The sequence below is a fragment of the Echinops telfairi genome, unplaced genomic scaffold (assembly GCF_000313985.2).
Source record: "Echinops telfairi isolate 266 unplaced genomic scaffold, ASM31398v2 ScPeMD7_3533;HRSCAF=4204_1, whole genome shotgun sequence".
Lineage (NCBI taxonomy): Eukaryota > Metazoa > Chordata > Mammalia > Afrosoricida > Tenrecidae > Echinops > Echinops telfairi.
The window spans coordinates 16,374,071-16,399,235 of record NW_022107432.1 but is presented as its reverse complement, the minus strand read 5'-3'; the positions used below and the strand labels follow the sequence as shown (position 1 = coordinate 16,399,235).

Genomic DNA, 25,165 nt, shown 5'->3' with positions numbered 1-25,165 from the left:
TGTCAAGCACATTTGTACATTTGTTGCCCTCATCATTCTCAAAACATTTGCTTTCTACTTGAGCCCTTGGTATCAGCTCCTCATTTTCTCCCTCCCTCCCCACTTCTCCACCTTCATGAACCGTTGATAATTTTTATAAATTGTTATTATTTTGTCATGTTTTGCACTGTCCGATGTCTCCCTTCACCCACTTTTCTATTGTCCGTCCCCCCAGGGTAAAATTTGAATTTTAAAACATGTCTAAAATGAGTTGATCTTTTCTCCTCCATCAGAACTCAGAGTAGAAGTAGTGTCATTGAATCTCTCTGGGATTTTGCTACCCAAAATGGTAAGTATTAATCAAATGTCTATTTATACTTTAGCTTAAATAAAACTGAAATTTTTTTCTCCACTTACATTAATTACATTTCAAATGATAGCCAATGAAGTTCAAAGAACAGTAAAAAAAAAGATATTTCATTCATTGAAGAGCATATTAGTGGACTGAATTCTAATGCCATTAGGCTTTTTTTTCTCTGGAGAAAACCATCATTATGGAAATGTACGAATGCAAAAATGTAAAGAGGGATGGATAGTTTTATGATATTTTTGACACATCTATTTAGATGTCACAGAAAAGTCACACACACCAACTATCAGACTAATTTGAAAATTTAACCTACAATCCCTATTTTTATTTTTTAGTAACCACTTAATCCAATGCTATTCACCCAATCTCAGTGAAATTAGACTCCCAAATGCTCAGTTGTAAGTCAAAGTCTCCTGACAGTGCAGTGGTTCAAGTCAAAAGCAGGAATGAATCTACACTATTTTCCTCTACTTTTTACCACTACAAACACTGGCTATAACAATTTCCCTCCTCTCTCAAATCTTTTCATTTTCTGTCATCCGTTCAGATTGCTAGTAGTAAATTCACATAGCAAAGGTACCCTTTTTTTTAAAAAAAACAAAACAACCCATGCATTTCAACAGTCTCCTAGCTGACTTCCATCCAATCATTTCCATGACTGTTTCCCCCTCCATTCATTGGTTTACAGTTTTTAGATCATCAATGTACTAAATTAACTCCCCCAAAAGAGCAGCGTAGTCACCGAGCTCATTAGGATTCTATTGTTTCAGAAACTGAAAATCTCTACAGAAACAGGAAATCTCATCTTTCTTCCGTAAAGTGGCTGGTGGGTTTGAACTACCAACCTTGTAGCTAGAAGTCAATACTTAACCTACAGCACCACAATGGCTCCTTTTTTATAAGTTGTACCTATCCAATTCAATCAGAAAGAATTTTGACTTTGGGTGAATGCATTTGAAAGATAAAATCTCAGAGAAGAGACCAACTCTATTGGTCACAAAATTAATAACAAACACATTCCAATGAAACAAAACTGTCAACTATTTGTACTTTTATTCATTAAAATACTTGAAAATCAAATAGTTGGCATAGAATATCTATTTGACTATTATTTGTTAAAAACGTTGTGGGTTCTATGAGCTAATATCATATATAGATATGATTTTGACATTTGTAAGTGAAAAAAAAAATACTGGTAGCAAAGGAAACTGGAACCGAGTGTTAAGATAGCCTTGCTGACTCTCACTACACTAAGGGAAGAGAACAAGGACTTTAGTAAGAAGAGTGGATTAATGTAATAGAAGTGGAAATATTTTGCATGCTTGTCTAGAAGAAGCCCTTTTATAGCCTCACAGACTTAGAATTGTACATATTTTCTGCTAATTTTTAATTCTATCTAGGGCACAATGATACAAACTTGATTGAGTGAAGTATTATATTAAATTACAATGAATTCTTTTTCACATTTTCACAGAACCCACTATGGAATGGACTCAACATAGCCCGAAGTGCATATTAATGGAAAATATTTTCATTGAAAATAATACACAGATTCCAAATGGCATAAAAATTCAATAGCCTCAATGTTAAGTAATAGGTCTGTCTTTTCCATAAAAACATTGCTTACATTTATTATTTTATTTTAAAACTTTTATTATTTTTATTTTAATAAATCATTTTGGGAGCTCTTACAGCTCTCATAACAATCCATATTTGGTGAGGACCTAATGCCGGGGGCTTAAGTGGAGAGGAAATGTTTTGAGAATGATGAGGACAATGAATGTACAAATGCACTTTACACAATTTATGTATGTATGGATTGTGATAAGAGTTGTATTAGCCTCTAGTAAAACGATTAAAGAAAAAAACAAAAAAAATTCCATATTTGGAAATAAAATAATTGGCATAGCATATCTATTTGACTATTATTTGTAAAACATTGTTGAGGCTTCTGTGAGCCAATATCCTATATAGATATGTTATCGATATTTAAAAGTGAAAAAAAATACTAGCTAAGAAAACTGGAACCAAATATTATGGTAATCTTATTGATTCAAACTACACCATGGGGAGAGAATGAGGACTTTAGAATGAAGAATGGATAAATGTAATAGAAATGGAAATATTTTTGCATTTCTGTCTCAAATAAGCACTATCTTATCACCTCACATAATTAGAATTTTACATATCTTTAGCTAATTTTTAAAATACCATCTATGGTATACTGATCCAACTTTGATTAAATGAAGTGTTATATTTGATTACAATTAACTATTTTTCACAGCCTTTTTCATAGAAACCATTATTATATGGACTCAACATAATTAGAAATACACATTAATGGAAAATATTTATTTAGGTTATGTATGGTACCATACTTTTCATTGAAAATAGTACAGACTCTAAATTGTATAAAATTTTTCATACATAGACACAATGTTAATATATCTGTCTTTTGCATAAAACATCGCTTACTTTTATTATTTTCATACAATTATTTAATTCTTAAATATAAACATCATACTATTTTATTAGAACTCAAGTTAATTATTTAAACTTACTGCATAGTCCTTTGTCACAGTCGTTAGGGCAACTGGCACAAGGGATTCCTTGGTCATAAGGCCGATACAGGCGATTTACATGATTACCACTGAAATTTGAAAGGTCAAAGATTTTTTCACTTATCTCTTTAGTTTATGTTTCAAGAGTAACATATGTCACCCAAAACAGGCACATTTACTCAGAATTTTAAATTATATTAACTAACTAAAAGAATAACACATTTCTAATATGCAAATTAGTTAACAATAAAGAATGAGTGACTACACACAGTCACTTATCTCCTAGAGTATTATAATTTCATGATCTGAGCAATTAAATGGGATAACTAGTGTCGCAGGCTTTTAGAATATGTATTCAATGGAGCAATCCTCTCTTTTATTCTTAGTTTCAAAAAGAAAAAGTGAAAAACCAAACAATTTAATGCTAGTGATTAAACTCATAGTGAGTCCCCTTTGGGTTTCCAGTACTGTAATTGATTACGGGAGTAGAAGCCCAGTTTTTCTCCCTCATAGGCAAATTATTTCAAACTGCCAACCTTCTGAATCACAGCCCAACACATAACCCCTACACCACCAGGTCTCCATTGATACCTGGTAGAGTAAGTAGCTAAGGCAGTGCACCACAAGTGTGCCAGGGTGTGTAACTCATGCTCAATACATAGGAGACACCCCTGGTAGCCAGGATTTTGCAGTATAAAAACAATATAATGTAGATGTAGAAAGAAACAGCTATATAAGTGAGGCATCAACTAAATCTACATGGAAGAAGCATACCAGCCTGTGGGATCCGAGGATTGTGGGTAAAAAATTCCCAGTCCAAAGGAGGAGAGGCTATCAGAGATTAAATTGTGAACACCCATTTTGCAGTAGGTTATGGATAAAGGTGGAAGCCCAAAATCCATTTGCAGGGTCCACACATAGATTAAGCCTCCAGTAAATACCCTCTGACCATAGTCAAGTGGTGTGAATATGTTTCTTATCAGACAGACTGCATTTTAAAGTAAATTACGGCAGAAATAGGTTAAAAAGCAATAACTTGTCATTTGATCTTCCTTTTGACCCATTTTAAAATTGTGTCAGTTTTTAATATTTTCTGCATTTTTGGATTTTCCATCTTTTGTCTAGTCATTGGTTTTTGTTTGTTTACTTTGTATTTGTGTTTTGTATGGCTTTCTGCATTTGAAATGCAGGATCTGTCGGTATACAGAGATAGTAACTGGATTGATAATTTCCTAGGGGCATGGCAGTGAGAATGGGCCAAATGGGAAACTAACAACAATGAATACAAGAAGACAATGTTCTGAAATTGATGGTGGTGATGATGGCACAGGTCTTCTGACTATAGCTGAACGATGAAGTTGTGTGATACTTGAAATGTTTATGTCAACAGAACTGTTTTCAAAGTGTTCTGAAGGCTTTCTTCTGTGGTTTTCCTCATCAATCTTCCAGTATCTGGATTCAGCGTCTGGCCCTCTTCTCACAGCCTAAGATCTTCTAGAATCTTTCGATTATTTTCTATAAAACTCAGTAGGTGCCCTCTGAAAAATTACTTTGAAGGTTACACTTCTCAAAATGGATAACCCTATCCCCAGGTAATCTACAAACACAAAACGAATCAGACAGGAAACTTGGTTTGGAGGGGAAGTTTTGGACTGCTACCATGTGGTTCAAAAGACACAGGCCCTTCTAAGGAAGGAAGACTAGGAGGCTACGTGTTTCTGTAAAAATGTACAAGGCATCAGGAAACCCTGCAGAAGTGCTGCTTCCATGAATTAGAACCCATTCAATGGCTGTGGGTTTGGGATTTTTTATGCCTGCCTCCCATGGTTAAGAATTTCAAATCTTTAACAGAAGTGAAAACTAATAGATATATTGTACATATTTCTTCAATATATTCATATGATTTATTGTGGATAAATCCAAATAAATTGCTTAAGAAGGACATGTTCCAGCTATAATCATGAACTTAACATATGGTCTATTGTGGAATTTTCTTTTTAAAAAATATGAGAATCAAATTCTTAGGGTATTTTCCTTTTCTGGACTATTTACAGCATATCAGGACTTTTTAAAGTACTCAATGCCCAAGATTCTTTTTTTTTTTTTTAATGGCAATAGTGTATTACTTTCAGAGCATGACTCAGAACACATGACAGAAAGATCTGGAACCACTTAACTATGTCGTTCCCTGTTGTTACCAAGCCCCAATTATAGTGTAACAAAAATGCCACACTCCAGCGAGTGAGTTTACTAAGAAATTATTATACCAAATCTAGAGAACTGCAGAATACCCTCATTAATGAATTAACCCTAAACTTAAGGAAATATGATTGAGAGATAAAACAAATTGCTTTTGACATGAAAATAGACATCTTGGAAATTTACACTTGAACCTTGGAATTGTGGTTTCTTTCTTAGAAAACAAAACATATCTCAACTTTAGGAAACAACATTTACCGTGCTTCCTTCCTTTGATTGAAACATGCTTTATATTCTGATATTGCTTATTGTTTGAGAAATTACAATTATTAAAATTGCAGAGGGCAGCATTAGCCTTCGACTCTAAAGGGCATACTTACCCAGGACAGTATTGGCAAACATAGAGTATGCCTAGGTCAGGACACTCAGCCACTCCACATCCAACTTTACTAGATGAATACCAAACGACCTACACCCCCATAAAGGAGAGCACATGCAGAAGAAGAAGAAAACGTCACCAAACAAATAGTGGCAAGTGTAACATGCAAACGTTAATGATGTAGTCTATGGTTGTACAAAAATGATAAACTATTGAGTGCAAATCACCAACTTTAAAAAATATAAAATATCCATGTATATTCGCTACTTTTTTCACTTCGATTGTTTCTTTAAGATATAAAATACGTATGTTTTCCTACAGAGTCCACAGTGTACTGACAAATAATAACATCTTATAATTCAAGTAGAAGGATGATTTTTTTTTTAACAATTGGGTATTTTCCTCAAATTGAACATTGAAATCATTCAAAAATAAGAGAAAGTTTTTGTTTTAAAGGACAGGCCATTTGAACAGAACAATAACAACAACAACAAAATCACTGACTTTTCTTACCTGAGTGAAATGTCCAACAATTGCTGTTGAACTCACTGGTCCGACACCAGGCACAAAATCCTTGACTTCATCATACCACGCTTGGACTACATTTTCCCATAGAGGAAAGAAATTTGCCACATAGAGATTCTCACCACACTGGCTATCTAAGAGGAATATATTATTCATGAGAACAAAAGTAACACATACAATGACACAATAAACCATATATGTAGACACAAGAACCATCACCATTCTGAAAATGTGGGGCCCATAGTTGCTAATTGTTGGCACACTAGCATGGTTTCTCAGATGCTAATGAGATACTTATTGAACAAAGTCAGTAGTGGCTAACCCAATGAGGTTGACATGAGTGTGGAAAATGTTGAGTAGGTGAAGAATCTTTCTTTGGCTTGAAAATTACATTTCTTGGAACTGTTAGAGATGCACTCACTGCTATAGAAGCCATCTGTGCTGTGCACTTTGCATTATAAGATTGTGGAAGGCACAGACCAAGGCTTGTACTCTCTCTCCTGCTCTTGCTTAGCATCACCAAGACTTTTTTCAAGGATCTAAGTAAATATGTAATATTGTGATTTTGTACAGGGTGTTGTTAGTATTGTTGGTTGCCATCTAGTGGCCACTGATTCATGGCAACACCATGAATAACAATATTGTTCATTGTGAGCCTCCAGGTTTTCAGTCACAGCTTTTCAGAAGTAGATGTTAAGGCCTTTCATTCTAGTTTGTCTTAGTCTGGAAGCGCCACTGAAACTTGTTTAGTATCACAGAATCATGGAAGCCTACTCTTACTCTGAAAAGCCAGTTGGTAGCTAAATATGAATTTTATTGGCTGAGAATCCAACCCAGTTGCACATGGGACAGAGATTTCTACCACAAACTGCTAAAAGACAGTATAAACTCCCCATGGAGAGTTCTGTTCAGAGAGGATAAAGGAATGGAACGGTAGATTGGGATATTTAAGAACACATTTCCCCTCAATTTTCTACAGAATACATTCATTGCTCTTCATGCCTTACTATATACTATCAAAAATGTGCATAAGAATGGAAGTTCCCCTCTTCTCAAAACAGGTAAGCAGTTTATTTACACCTTTCAAACTGGACTCGTCTACTGTATATGTAGACTAGGCTAATGAAGATCAAGGATTTCAGCCTTCAGTGTGCATGACAACTCAATGTAAAGAAGACCCAAATCCTCACAACTGGAACAATAGGTGACATCATGATAAATCGAGAAAAGATTGAAATTGTCAAAGATTTCATCTTGCCGGTATCCACAATCGATCTTCATGGAAGCGACAGTGAAGCGATCAACAGCATGTTGCCTTGGGCAAATCTGCTGGGTATTTCTTTGACGATTCAGGTGCACCTGACCCAATAAGCCCTAGTATCTTCAATGATCTCATGTGCCTGTTAAAGTTGGACAGTAAGTAATGCAAGCCAAGGAAGGATCCATGCATTTGAATTGTGACGTGGCAAGGAATATTAAAGATGCATTGAATTACCAAAAGGCCAAGCGAACCTCTCTTGGAAGATGTAGGGTCACAGTTTTCCTTAGAGACAAGCAGGGGTGGCATTCAGCCATTTTGTACCAGTTCGGCATAACCAGAAAGTGATTTTGTGTTGAGTTTAGCCAAGGGGTTATTAAAATGACACTTGTAAACAGGGTTCTCTCTAAGTTGGGCAGACACATGATGTGGAAATAAACGATTTCCATTCCTTACCCTTTTCTGTTAATGTTAATCTGTTCAAATGAGTATTCTAAGCATCTGTGGGAGTGTTCAACCCATTCATAGGGATAAAAAATAGACGAAACTACGCTTGTAACATTTAATGATTTCATAAAACTCAGAATACTTTTGGTAGAATACTACATTTTTATCCCCTTACATTTGTTAGTTCAGTAAGCAAACATATCATAAAAAGAAAAAGTGCCAAGCAGTCAGAAGGGAACAGACTCTCATTCATTTCAGCTTTGTGTTGTGACCCAATTCTCAGGAGATACTATGAGTGAATTATGCAATCCCTGAAAGTGTTCAAAGAGCGAAAAATATTGTCATAATGATACCTGTTAACTCAGCAACTTTTCTGACAAAATTCGGAAAGTGGATTGTAAAGGAGGATCAAAATATATTCTCAGAAGAAAAGTTGCCTATTTCTAATCTAGGCCTACCTTTAAAGGAATGGGAATTTACTCCTACCTTGAAAAGATGGTCAAGGATATTACACAGCTGATGAAAGTTGGATAAAAGTGAAGAATATTATGAGTGGATGCCAATCAAAGAGCAATATGGAAATATCTTAAAGAATAGTTTTATTGTTTTTGGTCAGGTATTATTTAATATATTAAGACTCATAATCTATTTTTTGTATCTCATTTATTTTCATTTAACTATTAACTCTATGAAATAATAAACTACCTTATGTTATATCATTTTTAAAAAATATTTAAAATGGCCATTAGGTGAGTAAACAGGTTATTAAATTACTTGAATCTCAACACTAAAGATTGGGGAGGTCTGTGTTACATATTTTGAACATGTTATCAGCAGAGACCAATCACTGGAGAAAGGCCTGATGCTTGGTAAAGTAGAAAAATCCGAATCTCACTGCCATGGAGTCCATGCTGACTCATAGCAACCCTTCCGTGGGTTTCTGCGACTGTAACTAGAAGGGTAGTGCAAAAGAAGGCCCTCAACTAAATGGATGGACACACGGCTGCAACAATGTTCTCAAGCATAAGCATAATTGTGGTCAGAGTGAAGGACCTGGCAGTGTTCAGTTCTATTGTGCGTAGGGTTACTAAGAATGGGAACTGACGCAATGGCACCTAACAACAGTAGGCTTCCCTAGTGGCAGGGTGGTTACGAGCTGGGCTGCTAACCCTAAGGTAAGCAAGTCAAAATCACCAGCTGATCCTCAGGAGAAAACTGGCCTTTCGACTCCAATGAAGAGTTACAGTCTCAGAAACCCACAAAGGTAGTTCTCCTCTGTCCTACCGATTGCTGAGTCAGAATTTATTCAATAACAGTGAGTTTGAAAGTGTTGATATGTATTCCAAAGGAGCCTTAGCAGTGTAGTGTTTTGCCATGGACTGATATAACCCGAAGGTCAGCAGTTTGACTCCACTAGTTGCTTCTTGGGAGAAAGATGTGGCTTTTTGCCCCTACAACATAGCCTAGGAAACACAAAATGGCCATTCAACTCTATCTTATAGGGTCACAATCAGTCAGAATCCATTTGTAGGCAGTAGGATTTATGCATATGCAAGTATGCCAAAATATTTTTATATATTATCTTAAACATTTTATCTACTGTTTCATACATATGCTATTTCACAACTGTGATAGTTACATGGTTGCAAGTCAACTTGAAGAGATGCAAAAGTGTAGGGGTGGTATTCAACCTGTCAATAAGATCACAGCCTGATGATGCCTCTTTGTGGGCATGGCCTTCTCCTAAGGAGGGTCCTGTGAACCTCCCCTTCTCTGCCTGCCTTCACTTTCCTGTTGGCTGACCCTTGTTGTTGCCAGAGTCCAGTGATGTTCCCACTGCCATTGGATCCACATAACTTTGCACCCACTGGCCTGTGATATTCCTGCATTGTGCCTCATTGCGTGTGGCTCTGTGAGTCTGAAGAGGACTTACAGACTAGTATCTGACTTACGGACTTGAGTGGGACTGGGCTGGGATGTTTTCTTGATATATAATTACTTCTTGATATAAAGCTCTTTCTTACACATATAGGAATGTCTCTGGTTTTTGTTTCTCTAGTCCACCTGGCCTAACAACCACCTACTTTTTTATGTTTCTTTATTGTAGAGTACATTCATTATAGTTCATTACATGAATTGAAGGTACCCAAAGCATCAATGACTTGAGTTTCATCCTAAAAGATTAATTATGAAATATTAATAGTCATGGAATAAGTAAACATGAATGTTAATTTTTTTTTAAAAACATGTTAAATATTAAATCTAAAAATCAGGAGTAATGTAATGTAAAATCCACTGCAATCTATAAACAGAAAAGGAATTCTTTTTAGATCACAAAAGGTTATAAACATAAAATAGTTTAAAAATGCATAGTATTATGAAAAGAACACTGGTATAGAAGTCAGAAAGCCTGCTTTCAAAGTTTATATATTTTCCCTAAATATGTTTAATTTGACAAGCCTGTTTTTTCCAATCATTTCCCTCCTAGGAGCCCATTTTCTTATCTTTAGTGACTTGTATGATAAGAAAACCAAAACCAGACTCTCTGCACCAAGTCAATGTCAACTCTTAGAGAATGCAGAAGAGGGTAGAACTGCCCTTGTGAGATTCTGAGACTGTAACTCTTTATGGAAGGAGAAGGCCTTATTCTTGCAAAGAAGTACCTGGTGGCTTTGACCTGCTGACCTTGAGGTTAGCAGCCCAATGTGTAATCATTATGCCACCTGGGCTCCTTGACCTGTGTTATCAGTGACATTTATTCAAAATGATTTTGTAATGTAACAGCATAAAGTGGCAGCTTATTATTTCACTGTTTATTCAATAAATAGTTATTATTTTACATACCAGTTTTCCGCATCCATTTTTCACTGTGTTCAAATTTGCACACATTTGCCCACTTTTGGGCATTAGCTGCAGCTTTATTGTCCCACTGCTAAAAAAGTGTGAAAAGGGCACTTAAATAACACAAAGCACCAATATCGTATATTCAGATTGGTAGGACTGAGAAAGATATTTCCAACTATTGTCACAATAAAAATAAATTTTTATGTGCATTTAATCTGTTCCATAAAAAGCATAGTTATTACATTATGTCTATAGCTACTTTTAAAAAATGATTCTGCTCTATTATAAACAGATGGGGGTATTTTTGTTACTTTGTACAATAGTATTGAATTGGCCTGAATACACTGAGGAGACTCCTGGACTTTGTAGGGTATCAAGGAAAGTGATTTGCTGTTTAAATAAAGCTAAATTGATCCTACATAGACAAGGTCTTCAAAATTGCAGATTAAGAAAAATATTGAACAGAATAATTTAATGGCCTCTCACTGGGTTTCCAAAGATTTGGTTTTAATTCTGACTATCAATTTAATAGCTTGGTCCCTGTGGCACATTATTTCATTATTTGTAGATGGAGATTAAGAATTACTGCCTTGTTCACAATATATCTCAATGAAAAAAACAACAAGCAAAAGACACTAAACTTTTAAACCACCAAGTTCTTGAGGTAAATTTATTGCTAAATTCATATTCAAATCACAGTTAATTCACATAATTATCCTTTTATAGTATTGCCTGTTACCATTTTCAGCATGTTGCTGGCTGTTGGAGTGACATTGCGTCTTAGTTCGTTGTGTTTATTTACAATCTCATTTTGCACGTGAAGTAGAGTAGTTAACACATCAGCTAATTCTGGTTCCTAGAAGGAAATAACAGTATGAGATAAAAAAATACTTATTAAAGGATTTCAGTTGAATCTGCATGTAAACCTAGTGAGCTATGATTTTTGAATGGGTAGTAAATAATGTTTGAGAGGTGAGATATAATTCATACATAAAACTAAGTTAGTGAATCTTTTAAGACAACAGATCTCGATTTCTGACGTCAATGAAATCTTAAGGTGATTTATTTTTAGACATTTTAATGCTAACATAACCACAAGAGTACATGGTATGAACCATTAAAAAATAGACATTCACAAGGGAGGAGGCTGCAATAAGGACACTGTTAAGGATCATGTTGAAAAATTCACATTGATTTAAATAGAACATAATCTGACATGGTGTTTCATCTTTCTAGAAGTAATGTTTAGGCCTAGTCTAACTATATCTAACACTCCAAACTAATATTCAAAACAAAATGGTAATTGATGTTGTTATAGGAAGCTGAGTTAGTTCTGACTCATAGCTATCCACAGAAGAAAATGGCTGGTCTTTAACCATTTTCACAATTGTAATGTTGAAGCCCAATGTTTCAGCTACACGGTGTCAATCCATCTCATAGAGTGTCTTCCTTTTTGGGGATGACCCTCTGCTCTTCCAAACATGATGCCCTTTTCCAGGGACTTGTCTCTGCTGATACAATTTACAATTCATTGAGACAAAATCTGGTCGTTCTCACTTCTTCTTCTTTAAAAAAAAAAATTCATTTTATTGGGGGCTCTGACAGCTCTTATAACGATCCATACATCCAGTGTGAGCACATGTGTACATAGGTTGCCATCATCCTTTTCAAAAGATTTTCTTTCTACTTGAGCTCTTGATATCAGCTCCTCATTTTTTTCCTCCCTCACCCACCTTCCCACCCTCATGAACCCTGAGAAGTTACAAATTATTATTATTTTCATATTTTACACTGTCAACTGTCTCCCTTCATCCGTTTCTGTTGTTCATCACCGTGTGTGTGTGTGTGTGTGTGTGTGTGTGTGTGTGTGTGGTGGGGTATACATCAATCATTGTGATCAGTTCCTGCTTTCTCCCCTCCTTCTTCCCCATACTGTCATGGTATCACTACCCCAATTATTGTTCCTGAGGGGTTTATTTATTCTGGATTCTGTGTGTCGAGAGCTCTGGTCTAGCCAGATTTGCCAGTTAGAACTGGGGTCATGATAGTGGGGGAAAGGAGTGCAGGGAGCATTAAAGAACTAGAGGAATATTGTATGTTTCATCAGTGCTATACTGCACCCTGGCTGGCTTGTCCCTTCCTTGTGACCCTTCTGTGAAGGGATGTCCAATTGTCTACAGATGGGCTTTGGGTCTCCTCTGACCCTTTCACATCAATATGATTATTTCTTTGGGGTTTTCTGATGCCTGATACCTGATCCTGTCAACACTTCATGATTACACAGGCTGGTGTGCTTATTCTATGTGGACTTTGTGCTTCCCAGCTATATGGCCACGTTATTTTTAATCTTCAAGCCTTTAAGACTCCACATGCTATATCTTTTGATAACTGGGCAATGTCATCTTTCTTCACCACATTAGCTTATGCACTTATTTTTGTTTTCAGTGATCATGTCGGAACGGTGAGCATCACAAAATGCCAGGTTATTAAAACAAAGTTTTTGCATTGAGGGAGTACTTGAGTAGAGGCAGAGGCCCAATATCCATCTGCTACCTTAATACTTAACATATAAATATGTGTACATAGATTTATGTCCTTATCGTTACATATAAATATATTTACATATGTATGTGTCCATATGTAAACCTCTATAAATGTCCTTTGCCTACTAGTTCTTTCCTCTATTTCCTTTTGCTTTCTTCCTGTCCCACTGTCATGTTTGACCTTCACTCAGCTTTCAGTAATTCCTCTTGGCTTCATTGCACTTGATCAAACCCCACTAGGCATTCTAAACCCAGCTCTCCAACTATTTTAGATCACTTGTTGTTCCCTTGTCCTTGGATTTGTTGGATCTCTCCCCTTCCTTTCCTCCACCTGCCCTTTTCCCATGATCCCCCAGCACTGTCAGTCCCATTGTTTCCTCCTCAGTATTGTTTATCTTATATAGATAGATATGGGGAAAACAAACCTATAAATAGTGCCCAGTCTGTCTGTTGACAATTATGAATGTTTTCTGATTGAGTCTGATGAGGTGCCAAACCCTGTCCCCAAAGTCTATTTTGGGGATTCCTCATAGACTGCTTTACTATGCTCCCCTTGCTTTTCTGTTGCATTCCATTCGTGTTCTGCCCTGGTCTCGGGCATGCTCACTTCTAAGGAGTATTGTGACTATTCTCCTTCCTTGGCAGATATTTTTTTGTTCCTCTGAAAGTCCAGAGTAGTTCCGATATTTTTAGCCAACACCATATTTCAAGTGAATCCAATTGTGTACATTTCTCCCAATTCATTTTCCAATTTTTAGATGCATTGAGGCCTTTGAACATACTCTGACTTGGGTCAGGCCCACCTTATCCTCAAAATAATATCTTTGCTCTGTAGTGTTTTAAAGAGCTCTTTGATAACTTTAATTATTTTTCTGTTTATTGAGATGTTTTCTACTGGTACAGTAGTGAGGATTTTTGTTTCCTTTACATTGAGTTGTAATCTGTGTGGAAGTCATCAGTTTCTGATTTTCAGTGGGCATGCTTCAACTCTTCCTCAATTTCAGAGAGCAGGCTACATCAACTGCTGTATTAACTGTGGTTAATAAGACTTCCTCCAATCCTGACACATACTTTTTCTTTATATCAGCCAGGATCATGGATTATTTGTGTGCCCTAAAAATTGAATAAATGTGGTGAAGGCTATAACCTTGACACACGCTTTTTTTCTCATATTCAACCATAGAGTAATCCCCTGTTATATTCAAATAATTTCTTCTTGATCTATGCACAGGGTCCACAGAAGCACAGTGATGTGTTCTGAAATTCCCATTTTTCTCAGTGTCATCCATAGTTTGTTATGATCCACACAGTTGACTGCTTTTCATGGTCAATAAAACACAAGCAAACATCTTTCCAGTATTGTCTCCTTTCAGCCAAAATCCTTCTAATGTCAACAATGATATCTCTCTTGACATGTTCTTTTCCAAGTCTGGTTTCAAATGCTGCCTGTTTTCGGTCAATGTGCTACTGCCACCATTTTTGAATTACCTTTAAAAAATTAACTAGCATATAATATTAATAATTTTGTTCACGAATTTCTGCTTTCTGTCGTGTCACAAATATGGACTCCTTTTGGTTGCTTGGCTAAGTAGCTAGCTTATGAATTTCTTGGTATATATGTGTAAATGCTTCCATTGCTTCATAACATTTCCTTGCTTATCAAATCCTTTCCATTGGTATACCATCATTCCCTGAAAGCTTGTTTTGGGGCTAATGTCTTCATTTCACCTTGGAGTCTCCTTGCAATATCATTAGTTCTTGGTCATGCTACTTCTTAAAATGTTTGATTGTTGACCAATTCTTTTCATATAGCAAGTCTGTATATTTCTCCCATCTTTTTTTCATGCCTCCTGCACCATTCAATATTTTCCCCATGGAATCCTGCAAATAGAACAACTTAAAACGTGTATTTTTTTTTCTTTAATACTTTCTGCTTGAGACATGCTGAATGTGCTCTTTGTCTTTGGATTTTTAACTGCAAGTCTTTGCACAGTGAACTACAATACTCTACGCTGTCTTCTTGAGAAGCCCTTTGAAATTTTCAGTTCAGTTTTTTTTTACTTCCTAAATTCTTCTACTTTCTTGATCTCTATGTTCAAGAATGCTTTTTAAAGTCTCTTCTCATATTCATTTAAGCCTTTTCTGTATTTCCTGTCTTTTGAAATCCTATGTTTTTTCATATACAATGTGCTTGCAGCCATCCCTCATCTCATCAGGTCTTTGATCAATCTAGTTCAATGCATCAAAGCAGTTCTTGAGAGCTTCTCTAAATGCAAGTGGGACACATTTGGGGTTGCATTTGGGCTCCAGAGGACTTGTTATCATTTTCTTCACCTCCAACTTAAACTTCTACAGGAGCAATTTATGATCTGTTCAACAGTCATATCTGATTTTATATTTGGTTGATAGCTATTGAGCTTCTTTGTTGTCTCTTCCCAACGTTATTCTTGTGTATTTCATTCACTGAAATCCACCTGTGTATTATACACCTTTCTTGATATTAAAAAAGGATACGTGTAATGAAAAAGACCTGTGTCCTGCTAAATTCTTTCATGAAATCTCTAGCTTCATTTCTATCATCAAAGCCATATATTCCAACTACTATTGCTTCTTCTTTTGTTTCTAAGGTTCATATTCCAGTCACAAGAAATTATCAATGCATCTTCGTTGCATGATTGATTAATTTTGTCTAAAAAAGTCGGTAGAGTCCTTCAATTTCTTCATCCCTGGCTCTCAGAGTTAGTGAATAAATTTTAATGGTTAACCAGACTTCCTTATAGGAATGTTGATACTATCCTAAAACAGCATTATGATTTAATACTGAGATTGAGATACTCTTTTGATGGTGCACGTGACACATAGAGATGCTTTTGATACTCACAAGTCATCTTTGGAGAACTTTTCAACCCGAGGTGCTCGTTTTCATGCACTCTATGAGGTAATGCTCTGCTGCTCTTTATAAGCGTTTGAGTAGATAATCTCTCAGAAATGGGCAACCTTTTCTTCCATCTATGAAGTTATTCTTAGTATGGGAGCTCGGATGAAACCTTCTCACTAGTGGTGACTCTGATGATATTTCAAATACCAGTGGCACAATTTTCAGTATCCAAAGAACATGCATGCCACCATAGTATGACAAATTGATAGATGAGTGGTACTATTTGTAATGTAGTAGGTTTTGTGGGATTATTAAAAGAATAGTTTTATGGTATTAAAATGATTGATCTTGGAGGCATTTTGAAGTTAACAAAGGCATCTAACCATGGGTTATTGCTGACCTTTTCTTTTTATTAAAAATATGTAATTGGAAAAGAAATAATACAGGTGCTAATAATGTTGGTTTATTATTTTTATCTTACATGTTTTGAGTGCTCCTGGAAAGTGGGATGGTATTTGTAAGTTGATTAGAAACAAGTGTCAAGTTATTACTGAAATCTATACAAAAGTGTGTGATCTTCTATGTGGATGAGCAAGTTTTCAGATGTTAATGTTTATGTCTACACAAAGCTCCTTATAGATCTTCCCTGTTACACTACTATAAATGGTCCCCTGTCCCTTTTTATTTTATTCAGTATCCTCCAAATATAGCAGAAACACCTTTATGAATTGTACTGTGTGTCTTAAAATTATGCGTTGTAGACTTTAATTTTTGTACCAAAAGTTAGCCATATTTGGTAGCTAAGTGGAAGGGAGCTATCTGGTATACAAGGAGAAGAGAGACATCTCAAGACTGGGGAAACTAACAAGTTTACATGCCCAGGAACTCCCGCGATGGAAAACTAGGGAAGTTGAGAAAGGCTATGGGCCAGAGCCAGCTTCCCCTACAGCTAGTATGTTGAATCTGTGCTTTCAGCCTCTTAAGCAGACACTGCTACTTGGTCATGCTGTTGTATTGCCTGGATTCTCTACACTGTGCCACCCAGGTTCCAAACAGCAGAGTCCCTCCTGATGAACGGGTTTTGGTGGAGCTTCTATACCAAGAACAGACTGCAAAGAAAGAGCTGAGGGATGCTCTACTCACAAGCATATAAACAGCAGCCGGACACGGTCTGACATAGTGCAGGAAGATGAAGCCCTCGGGTTGGAAAGTAATCGGATTTTGACTGGAAAAGAGCTGTCTCCTCAAAGTGGAGGCGACCGACTATAATGATGTGGATGGAGTAATGTGTCCAGTACCTTCATCTACTGATAGGGCAAGACTCACAATGAGAAGAAACAATTGCAAACACCCTAAAAGTGTCAGCATCTGGAATGGTCAATGTATGAATCCAGAAAAACTGAAAGTAATCAAAAAGGAAATTGAACAAATAAAGATTGAGATTCAAGGCACTAGTGAGTTAAAATTGACTGGTAGTGGGCATTTTGAGTCAAAAATCATATGGCTTACTATTCCAGGAATAACTAAGGCAAGAAAAATGGTGTCACATTCATCAGCAAAAGAATTCTAAATACCTGCCTTTTAGTACAACACTATCTATGATAGAATCATATCAATATGCCTGTAAGGAAATCCAATTAACACAACACACACAAAAAAACCACACTGCCACCCAGTTAATTCCAACTGGCAACAGGAACGCGACGGGAGAGATTAGACTTCCCCTGTGGGCTTCTGAGACTGTGACTCTTTACAAGAGAAAAAGACTTCATCTTTTTCCCATGTAGCAACTGGTGGTTTCAAACTGCTGACCTCCTGGTTAGCAGCCCAACTTGTAACCACTATGCCGCATCAACCATTAAAGCCAGTAATGAATAAATGGAAGGATTCTACCAACTTCTTTAGTATGAAATTCATCAAGAATAAAACCGAGATTTATTGATAATTACTGGTGATTGAAATATGATAGTAGAAAAAAAAGGAAGGGATAGTAGTCAGAAACTATGGCCTTGGAAATGAATAATAATAGGACTTGGCAAAAATAATGTCTTCTTCCTTGCAAATGCCCCTTTTGAGCATCACAAAGCGTGCCTATTCAAGTAGATTTCACCCACTGTAAGACACAGGAACCGACATGGATATGTCAGTGTGGAAAGAAGCAGGAGTAGCTGAATGCCATTAGCCATAACAAAGGCTGTCTCATAATCAAGGTTAGGTTGAAGCTAACGAAAACACAACCTTTAGTGTATCCCATCTGAATACAGAGAGAGTCTTAAGAGTAGAGATGATGCATGGAACATTAATGAAAAAAGACCTGATGAGTGTGGGATGATATCAATAACATCATGTGTAAAGAAAGCAACAAGTTATTAAGAAGACAAAAAAGAGAAAGGCTAATAATGGATGCCAAGAGAGACTTTAAAACTTGCTTTTGACTGTAGAGCAGTTAAAGCAAGAGAACATAATGAGGTAGAACAGAAAAATTTTAAATACAGCTTGAGAAGATGAAGGAAAGTATATGCAATGAGCTAGTGTTAACATAACGAAGTGGATAAGAGGCTCAGCATATCTCAATCTGATAGAACTGAAGAAAATTGAGTTGGTATGTCGAAGGCTTCTACAGGCAAAATATTGTGGGATGCAGGAAACATTACAAGATGATGAACGGAATACACTGAGTCACTGTATCAAAAAAATTGGTTGGCATGTAATATGCTTTTCATGGCTACTCAAAATAAAGAAAACAATGCAGTTAATATTAATAATATATTTTATTTAACTAACATATCTGATATATTATAATACCATTATATCCCAAATATAATCATTGCATTATAAACTCAATGTTAAAATTGTGAATGAGATATTTTACCTCATTTATTCATATTATGGGTTGAAATGTGCTTTTTATTTTCATATTTATATTTATCCACATGTCTTAACTACATTATATTTATGCATATACCATAATGACATTGGACTAACTACACTACAAGTGGTTACCATCCCGCAATGTTGTCTGAATTGTTCTGAAAATATGTTCAACCTTGACCATACCGGTTCACCTGCAGGGAGGACCGGAATCATCACAGCCACCAGAAGCAGCATCTCTAAGAGTAAAGTCATAGCTGGAAAACACAACAAAGGGAAGACGTTCGGCATTGTCATATTTATTATCTGCACCCCCGAGGACCAAACAACAACAATGTAATGGTTTTCGTTATCCCAAAGGAACTGTAATTCCCAAATTCAAATGCAATTTAACAAGAGAAGAATTATTACAGTCCCAGGACTGTGCCTCCACTAAAACCAATAAGGAACAAATGAACAGACATACTTAACAGAAGCCCTGGGCACATACCTTGAAAGACTGTAGACTTGCTGGCTAATTCAGTGCCAGTCTTATCTAGGAAACTGATCTTTTCAGGTTCCATTGCCCAGTCAAAAGTAGTAATGATTACAGACAATTATTAGCCCTTGCAGGTTTCCTTAAATCTTGTCCACACTTTATAAACATTCCCTTATTAACATCACTCATATTATCATATAGCATTTATCATTTATATGCTGCCAGAACTCTGGCTGATACACTTGCCTTTCTTAGAAACCTACAGGAATATTTTAAGAAGAAAAAGGAAATAATTGTATATTATTAGTATACAATTGGTACTAGGAAATAACCAGATAACTAAGTGACTTGCTCCCACACACCTCCCTCCCTCAGTGCAGAATTGGGACTCCAGAAGCTCAGTCAAGAATACATTAGCCCTCAAATATTAAATATGAAAATGTTAAGAACCTATCTACAGTGTGGGTCCTAACCTTCAAGAATGGACATGTTCCTTGTAATTCTCAGTCACCACAATACCAGTCATTGAAAATGTTTTCTACTTTCTCTAGTTTGTATGGGGAAAAGTTGGTGGATTGAACTCACTAGTCATGCTGAAGAAAAAAAGACTTGGCCATCAGATCCCACAAATATTTCAGCCTAGGAAACTCTATGGAGTTGATCTAACTCTGTCTTATAGGGGCACCATGAGATGGAATCAACTTAAGTAAGGAATACGCAATAAAAACCATCAAGATACGTTTCTTACTGATCTGATCTCATCGATACCTTAATTATCCTTTGATTATATTCCCTTTTATTCCTTGATCAATTAATCCTCCAATCTAGATTATCTGTAGGTCCTTTGTTAAGCCCTTCTCCCTAAGAAATACTACAGATTTTATACCTATGGAAACATTTAAATAACATTGATCAGGTCATTTGATAGGAATATTGATTATGTTCCAGGATAGAAACATTTAGAGTTCTAAAAGCCATCTTTTGTTTATATTCAAGGTGTCAGATTGAAGTTGCTTTTGTTGTTAGGTACCATCAAGTCAGCTCCTACTCATAGTCACCCTGTGCACGGCACAGTGAAACATTGCCTCGTGCCTGGGAAAGTTGGGCCTGGAAGAACTGATGCATTTTCATTGTGGTGCTGGAGAAGAGTATTGAAAGAATCATGGGCTGCTAAAGTGAACAACTAATCACTTTCAGAAGAAGTGTGGCCCGAGTTCTCCATAGAAGTAAGGATAGTAAGAGTTCGTGGTACACATTTTGAACATGTGAGGAGAGACCAGTTCTTGGAGAGGGACATCATGCTTGGTAAAGTACAAGGGCAGTGAATGAGAGAAAGGCCCTCTAGGAGCTGGGTTGACTCAGTTGTTGTAACAATGGATTCCAACATAGGAACAATTGTGAGGATAGCACTAGCCTGGGCAATGTTTTGTTCTGTTGTGCATAAGGTCATACGGTTTAGAGCTGGTTCAATGGCACCTAACAAAAACAACAACAATAAAAACAGTACAATACATTGTATTCCACGCTGAAGCTGTAATCCTTGATCCGCACCAGCCAATGCTTCGACTCTTTCTCACGTTCAGCAAGCAGGCGTAGTCTTCCAATCCTGATGACACACTCTTCTTCATATAATCCTTTTTTTTCTAATGATTTGCTCAACATATAGATTGAAAAGTATGCTGAGAGGATACAACCCTGTTGCACACCTTTCTTGATTTTAAACTATGCAATATTCCCTTTTTCTGTTTGCACAACTGTTTCTTGATCTTTGAACGAATTTCCCATATGGACAATGAATTATTGTGGAATCCCCATCTTTCTCAAGACTATCTATAGTTGGTTGAACGCTTTGGTATTCTCTGATTTCAGCCACAATTCACATGACATCAGTAATGATATCACTTGTTTCATGCCTTTTTCTGAATCTGGTCTGAACCTCTAGCAGGTACCTGACAATGCACTGCTGGAATCATTGTTGGATGAACTGCAGTTAAAATGTACTGTTTATTGTTCTTTGTTCTATAATATGAGCATTGTGTTTGGCCATCTTTTTTTTTAATGGATAGAAATGCAGATCTCTTCCAGTTAGTTGGTCAGCTAGCAGTCTTCCAAGTTTCCTGACATAGACGAGTGAGTGCTTCCAGTGTTTCGTCAGCTTGTTGAAACCTTTCAATTGGTATTCCATTGATTCCTGGAGCCTTGCTAATACTTTCAGTGCAGCTAGAATGTCTTCCTTCAGTACCATTGGTTCTTGCCCATATGCTACCTCCTGAATGGTGGAAGGGTGACTAGTTCCTAGATTTATGTAGAGGATTGTATTTCTCTTGATTGACTAATTAAATTGTGAGTTTGGAAAAACAATTCTCAAATTTTTTAAAATGTCTTATGGTTACTGATGGGCAATCTGTTCTTTCTCAATTGTACGGTGGCTGAGCCTTATAAATCTCAAAGAGAACCTCTGTTAGCCTAGCCCTTTGGACACAATGTTCTGTTATAGTTTCAAGTGGACCTCCTGGAGAATTTGAGACAAAAGAGAAACTTTTTTTTCAAGTTAAAGATCCTTAAGTATTGGTCTTTCTTTAAGTGACATTATTCAAGCTTGGGCACTCTATTCTGAGTAGCATGCTAGAGCTTCAGGGTTGTTATTGGTTAGAATAAATTGGATTTTGACTTAAAGTAACCCCGTTAAACAGAGCAGAGATATCTTATAAAGTTTTCTATGCTGTATACTTAAAGTGAGGGGGGTTAATTGGAATATCCTTTAAAATTAATGATTAAGATTATTATTAAGATTGATTATAAATTTATATTGGCAAAAATGGAATGTTGTTGTAATAATGGGACAATGGAGATGAATAGAATGGAAATGAACCACACTAGGTGGCTTAAAAAATGTTGGCTTCAAAGTCCTTGCTCCTAGCAGTGCAGGTCAATGATTGAAAGTTCTTAAAGGGTCACACAGACCCCAAAGGATAATGTTAAAGAGCATTAGCAAAGGTGTAGAGTGTACATTCACAGTGCAGGCCTTTGGAGATGCTAGGCACAGCTCAGAAGCATATCCTGTATGGGGTATTTTCTAACTTCAAACGTAACATTTACTCTGTATTCTGATCATTTTCATTCATCTCACCACTTGTCTGTAAAAGCCTGTCAACATAAAGTTTTCAAAATGTTATGCTTCACGTTGTAGAGAATATATTAAGCACATTGCTGTCAATTGTTTCTGTTCAAGAAACCCTAATATTCAGGTTATTCTATAGAATTGCCAAGGTTGTGATCTTTAGAGAAGTAAACTGCCACATCTTTCTCCCTTCCAGTGACCTTGGAGTGTGAACTGCCAGGTTTTTGTATAGCAGAGAAAAGCTTAACCATGCTACAGCCAGGGCTCCTGAGAACGTGTATAAAACATCAAATACCAGAAAGACAAAGAAAAGTAGCCTAATGGCCATTAAGCCAATTCTGACTTGAAGTGTATAGAGCAGAGTAAAAAGACTCCCTAGAGGTTCCAAGGCTGTAAACCTCTACTGGGGGACAACAGCTGATGGACTTGAACTTCTGATCTTGCAGTTAATACTCAAAAGGCCCAGTGTGTTATTCAGAGACACAAGAGCTCCAACAACTCTATAAGGAGGTCAAAATAAAAAGCACCTTCCTCGCCAGTCTTTGAAAGCCCCCCAGCCCTTCAAGATTGAATTACCCAGCCCCCCGCTTTACTTGAATTTACTAAACAATGTCCCTAGATCAAGTGCATATTTCATTTGAAAATTACCAGACATCTGGCAGTATTTCAACTTCCTCCTGAACTTCGTAAATGATAGGTCAATTTAAGGTCCACTTCTACCTCAAGACACATCATTATAGAGTAATTACTGTGCTTGAAACCTAACAATGGTTTCATTTCTTTTGGCTTTTCTTCAGATGTTTAGCCAGATAGGCAGGCATTTCAGGTTTGGGCATTAACCAGTAGAAGAGTCAGCACCAGATTGTTTTAGCAATAGCAAAAGAGCGCCTGGTGCTTCATGGATGGCATTTGGCCATTGTGGATTAGAACATTCCTAAGCTATCTTTTGGAGTTAAAAAGATCCCTCTATGAGGTAAATTTTTCCTTACCTATTGCCATTAGAATTTCTCTGGTCTCCAAATTTGATTCTCTACAATTATTTTATAGTTGCCAAACAATTTAAAGTTTTACATAGAAATTACTTTCTTATATATATTTAACAAATTAAAATTTGACTGTATAAAGGTAGTTGGTTAGGCTGGATTTTACTCAGAAATATTTTCTCAAATTTTATTTCTTTTCTTTGAGCACATTGCATGAGGGAAGGCATTGTGTCTTACGTTGACCATCTTTAAAAAAATGTTACCTTATAGTAATTGTTATTTTTTGCTTTTGACCCACTTAACTATTAGCAACAGTTAGCTTTCCGTTCTCATTTAACTATTTTATTGATCCCTACATTAATTATAACTACAGCTATAAAATTACACATATTAACTATATTTAACCAATGAAAATTATTAATAACTAATACACATATCATCACAACTTTTGTTTATATTAAAAAGTACAGTATAATTATTTTTTTAAGTATATGTTCACTTATGGGAGTAAATACTTTATTAATATAAATAGTTAATTTGAATATTAATTGAATGAATTTTATTTTCAAGTGATATCAATACATGTTACCTTCTTAAACTTAAAAGACCCATAATAACTAAAGAGCATTACATTCAATAAAAAGTACAAAATTTTGAAAATGATGGATCAATAGGTTTTATCATGAAAATGTATCATTAGAAAGCTAAAAATATATTGGGACATAAATTGTTCACCTTCAAATAAAGAAATGATCACTTACTTTTGATTCCTAGAGAAGAATGAGGTATCAGCTTTATATTTGAAAGAAAGACTGTGGAAAGAGAGGTTTGAGCAGTATATATATATTACAGTTATTTCCTGTTGGGCAAGTTCTCATGGTGCAAGGAAATCTAAGTCAATAGACTGCAAGAGGATTTGGCATGTCAATAGTCTCAAATTTTATTGCTGGTATCTAACTGCAATTGGGACATAAGTTAGTAATTTTCTGCATGGCTTTTAAAAAGAAACAACTATGTTTTAATCCTTTATTGTTCATTTATTCTTTTCACCCTTTTTACTTTGTTGAAAAATGTCCTAGGCTGATTAACAACTAGTCAATTTTTAGCTTTGTTAATATTTCCTTATCGCTCAGTTAAAGTTTTCAGAAGTACTTCTTGAAATAGCTAAAGCTTTCCACTTTCATGAAATCTACTAAATAAAATATATTCTTTCAGAGATGTAAAATATTTCCTAGTTAGTATTCTGTTCTACTTTATTGATTTGGGAAATAAGTTAATCTTTTATGTCTGTAAATATAAGACCATAATAAACTTTAAACACAATTGTTCAAGACTCCATAATACATTTTAAAATTATCCTTATGGTATCTGCTTTATTTTCTGGATGCTTCTAATTCATCATAACAGTCAATTCATCTATGGAGGCTTTAATTGTCACAGATGTATTTAAAAAACAAATTAATTTGGAACAATTTATTCTCTATTTCTAAAATGCAATAATTTGAAATCCTGTAATTTTATAAGCAAAGGCATACAGATACAAAATAAATATCAAAGATCACATATAATGCACATTGGCAAGCATTTCTGGGTGCTGATATTAACATATGGATTACACAATATGGCACATAATTCAGTAACTTCTTTTGTTCATTTTCATATGTATACTTAGTTTTATTAATTTATGAACAAGCAAGTACAAGTAGGACTTCTAGTCAACATGGCACTT

The 25,165-nt window shown here is 35.9% G+C and overlaps 1 protein-coding gene across 1 annotated transcript in view; it reads right to left on the bottom strand.

The window, feature by feature from the left end:
* LOC101663132 (cysteine-rich secretory protein 2) overlaps positions 1–19,417 on the bottom strand; it is a 19,971-nt gene extending 554 nt beyond the window's left edge. Inside the window, exons 1-7 of the mRNA XM_004696565.2 lie at positions 19,345–19,417; positions 19,041–19,111; positions 11,302–11,418; positions 10,563–10,650; positions 6,002–6,147; positions 5,490–5,578; positions 2,911–2,999 (exon numbers count right to left, since the gene is read on the bottom strand). Of these exons, the coding sequence (XP_004696622.2) occupies positions 2,911–2,999; positions 5,490–5,578; positions 6,002–6,147; positions 10,563–10,650; positions 11,302–11,418; positions 19,041–19,111; positions 19,345–19,417 (673 nt within the window). The remainder of the gene's footprint in view (positions 1–2,910; positions 3,000–5,489; positions 5,579–6,001; positions 6,148–10,562; positions 10,651–11,301; positions 11,419–19,040; positions 19,112–19,344) is intronic.
* Positions 19,418–25,165: the final 5,748 nt, after the last annotated feature.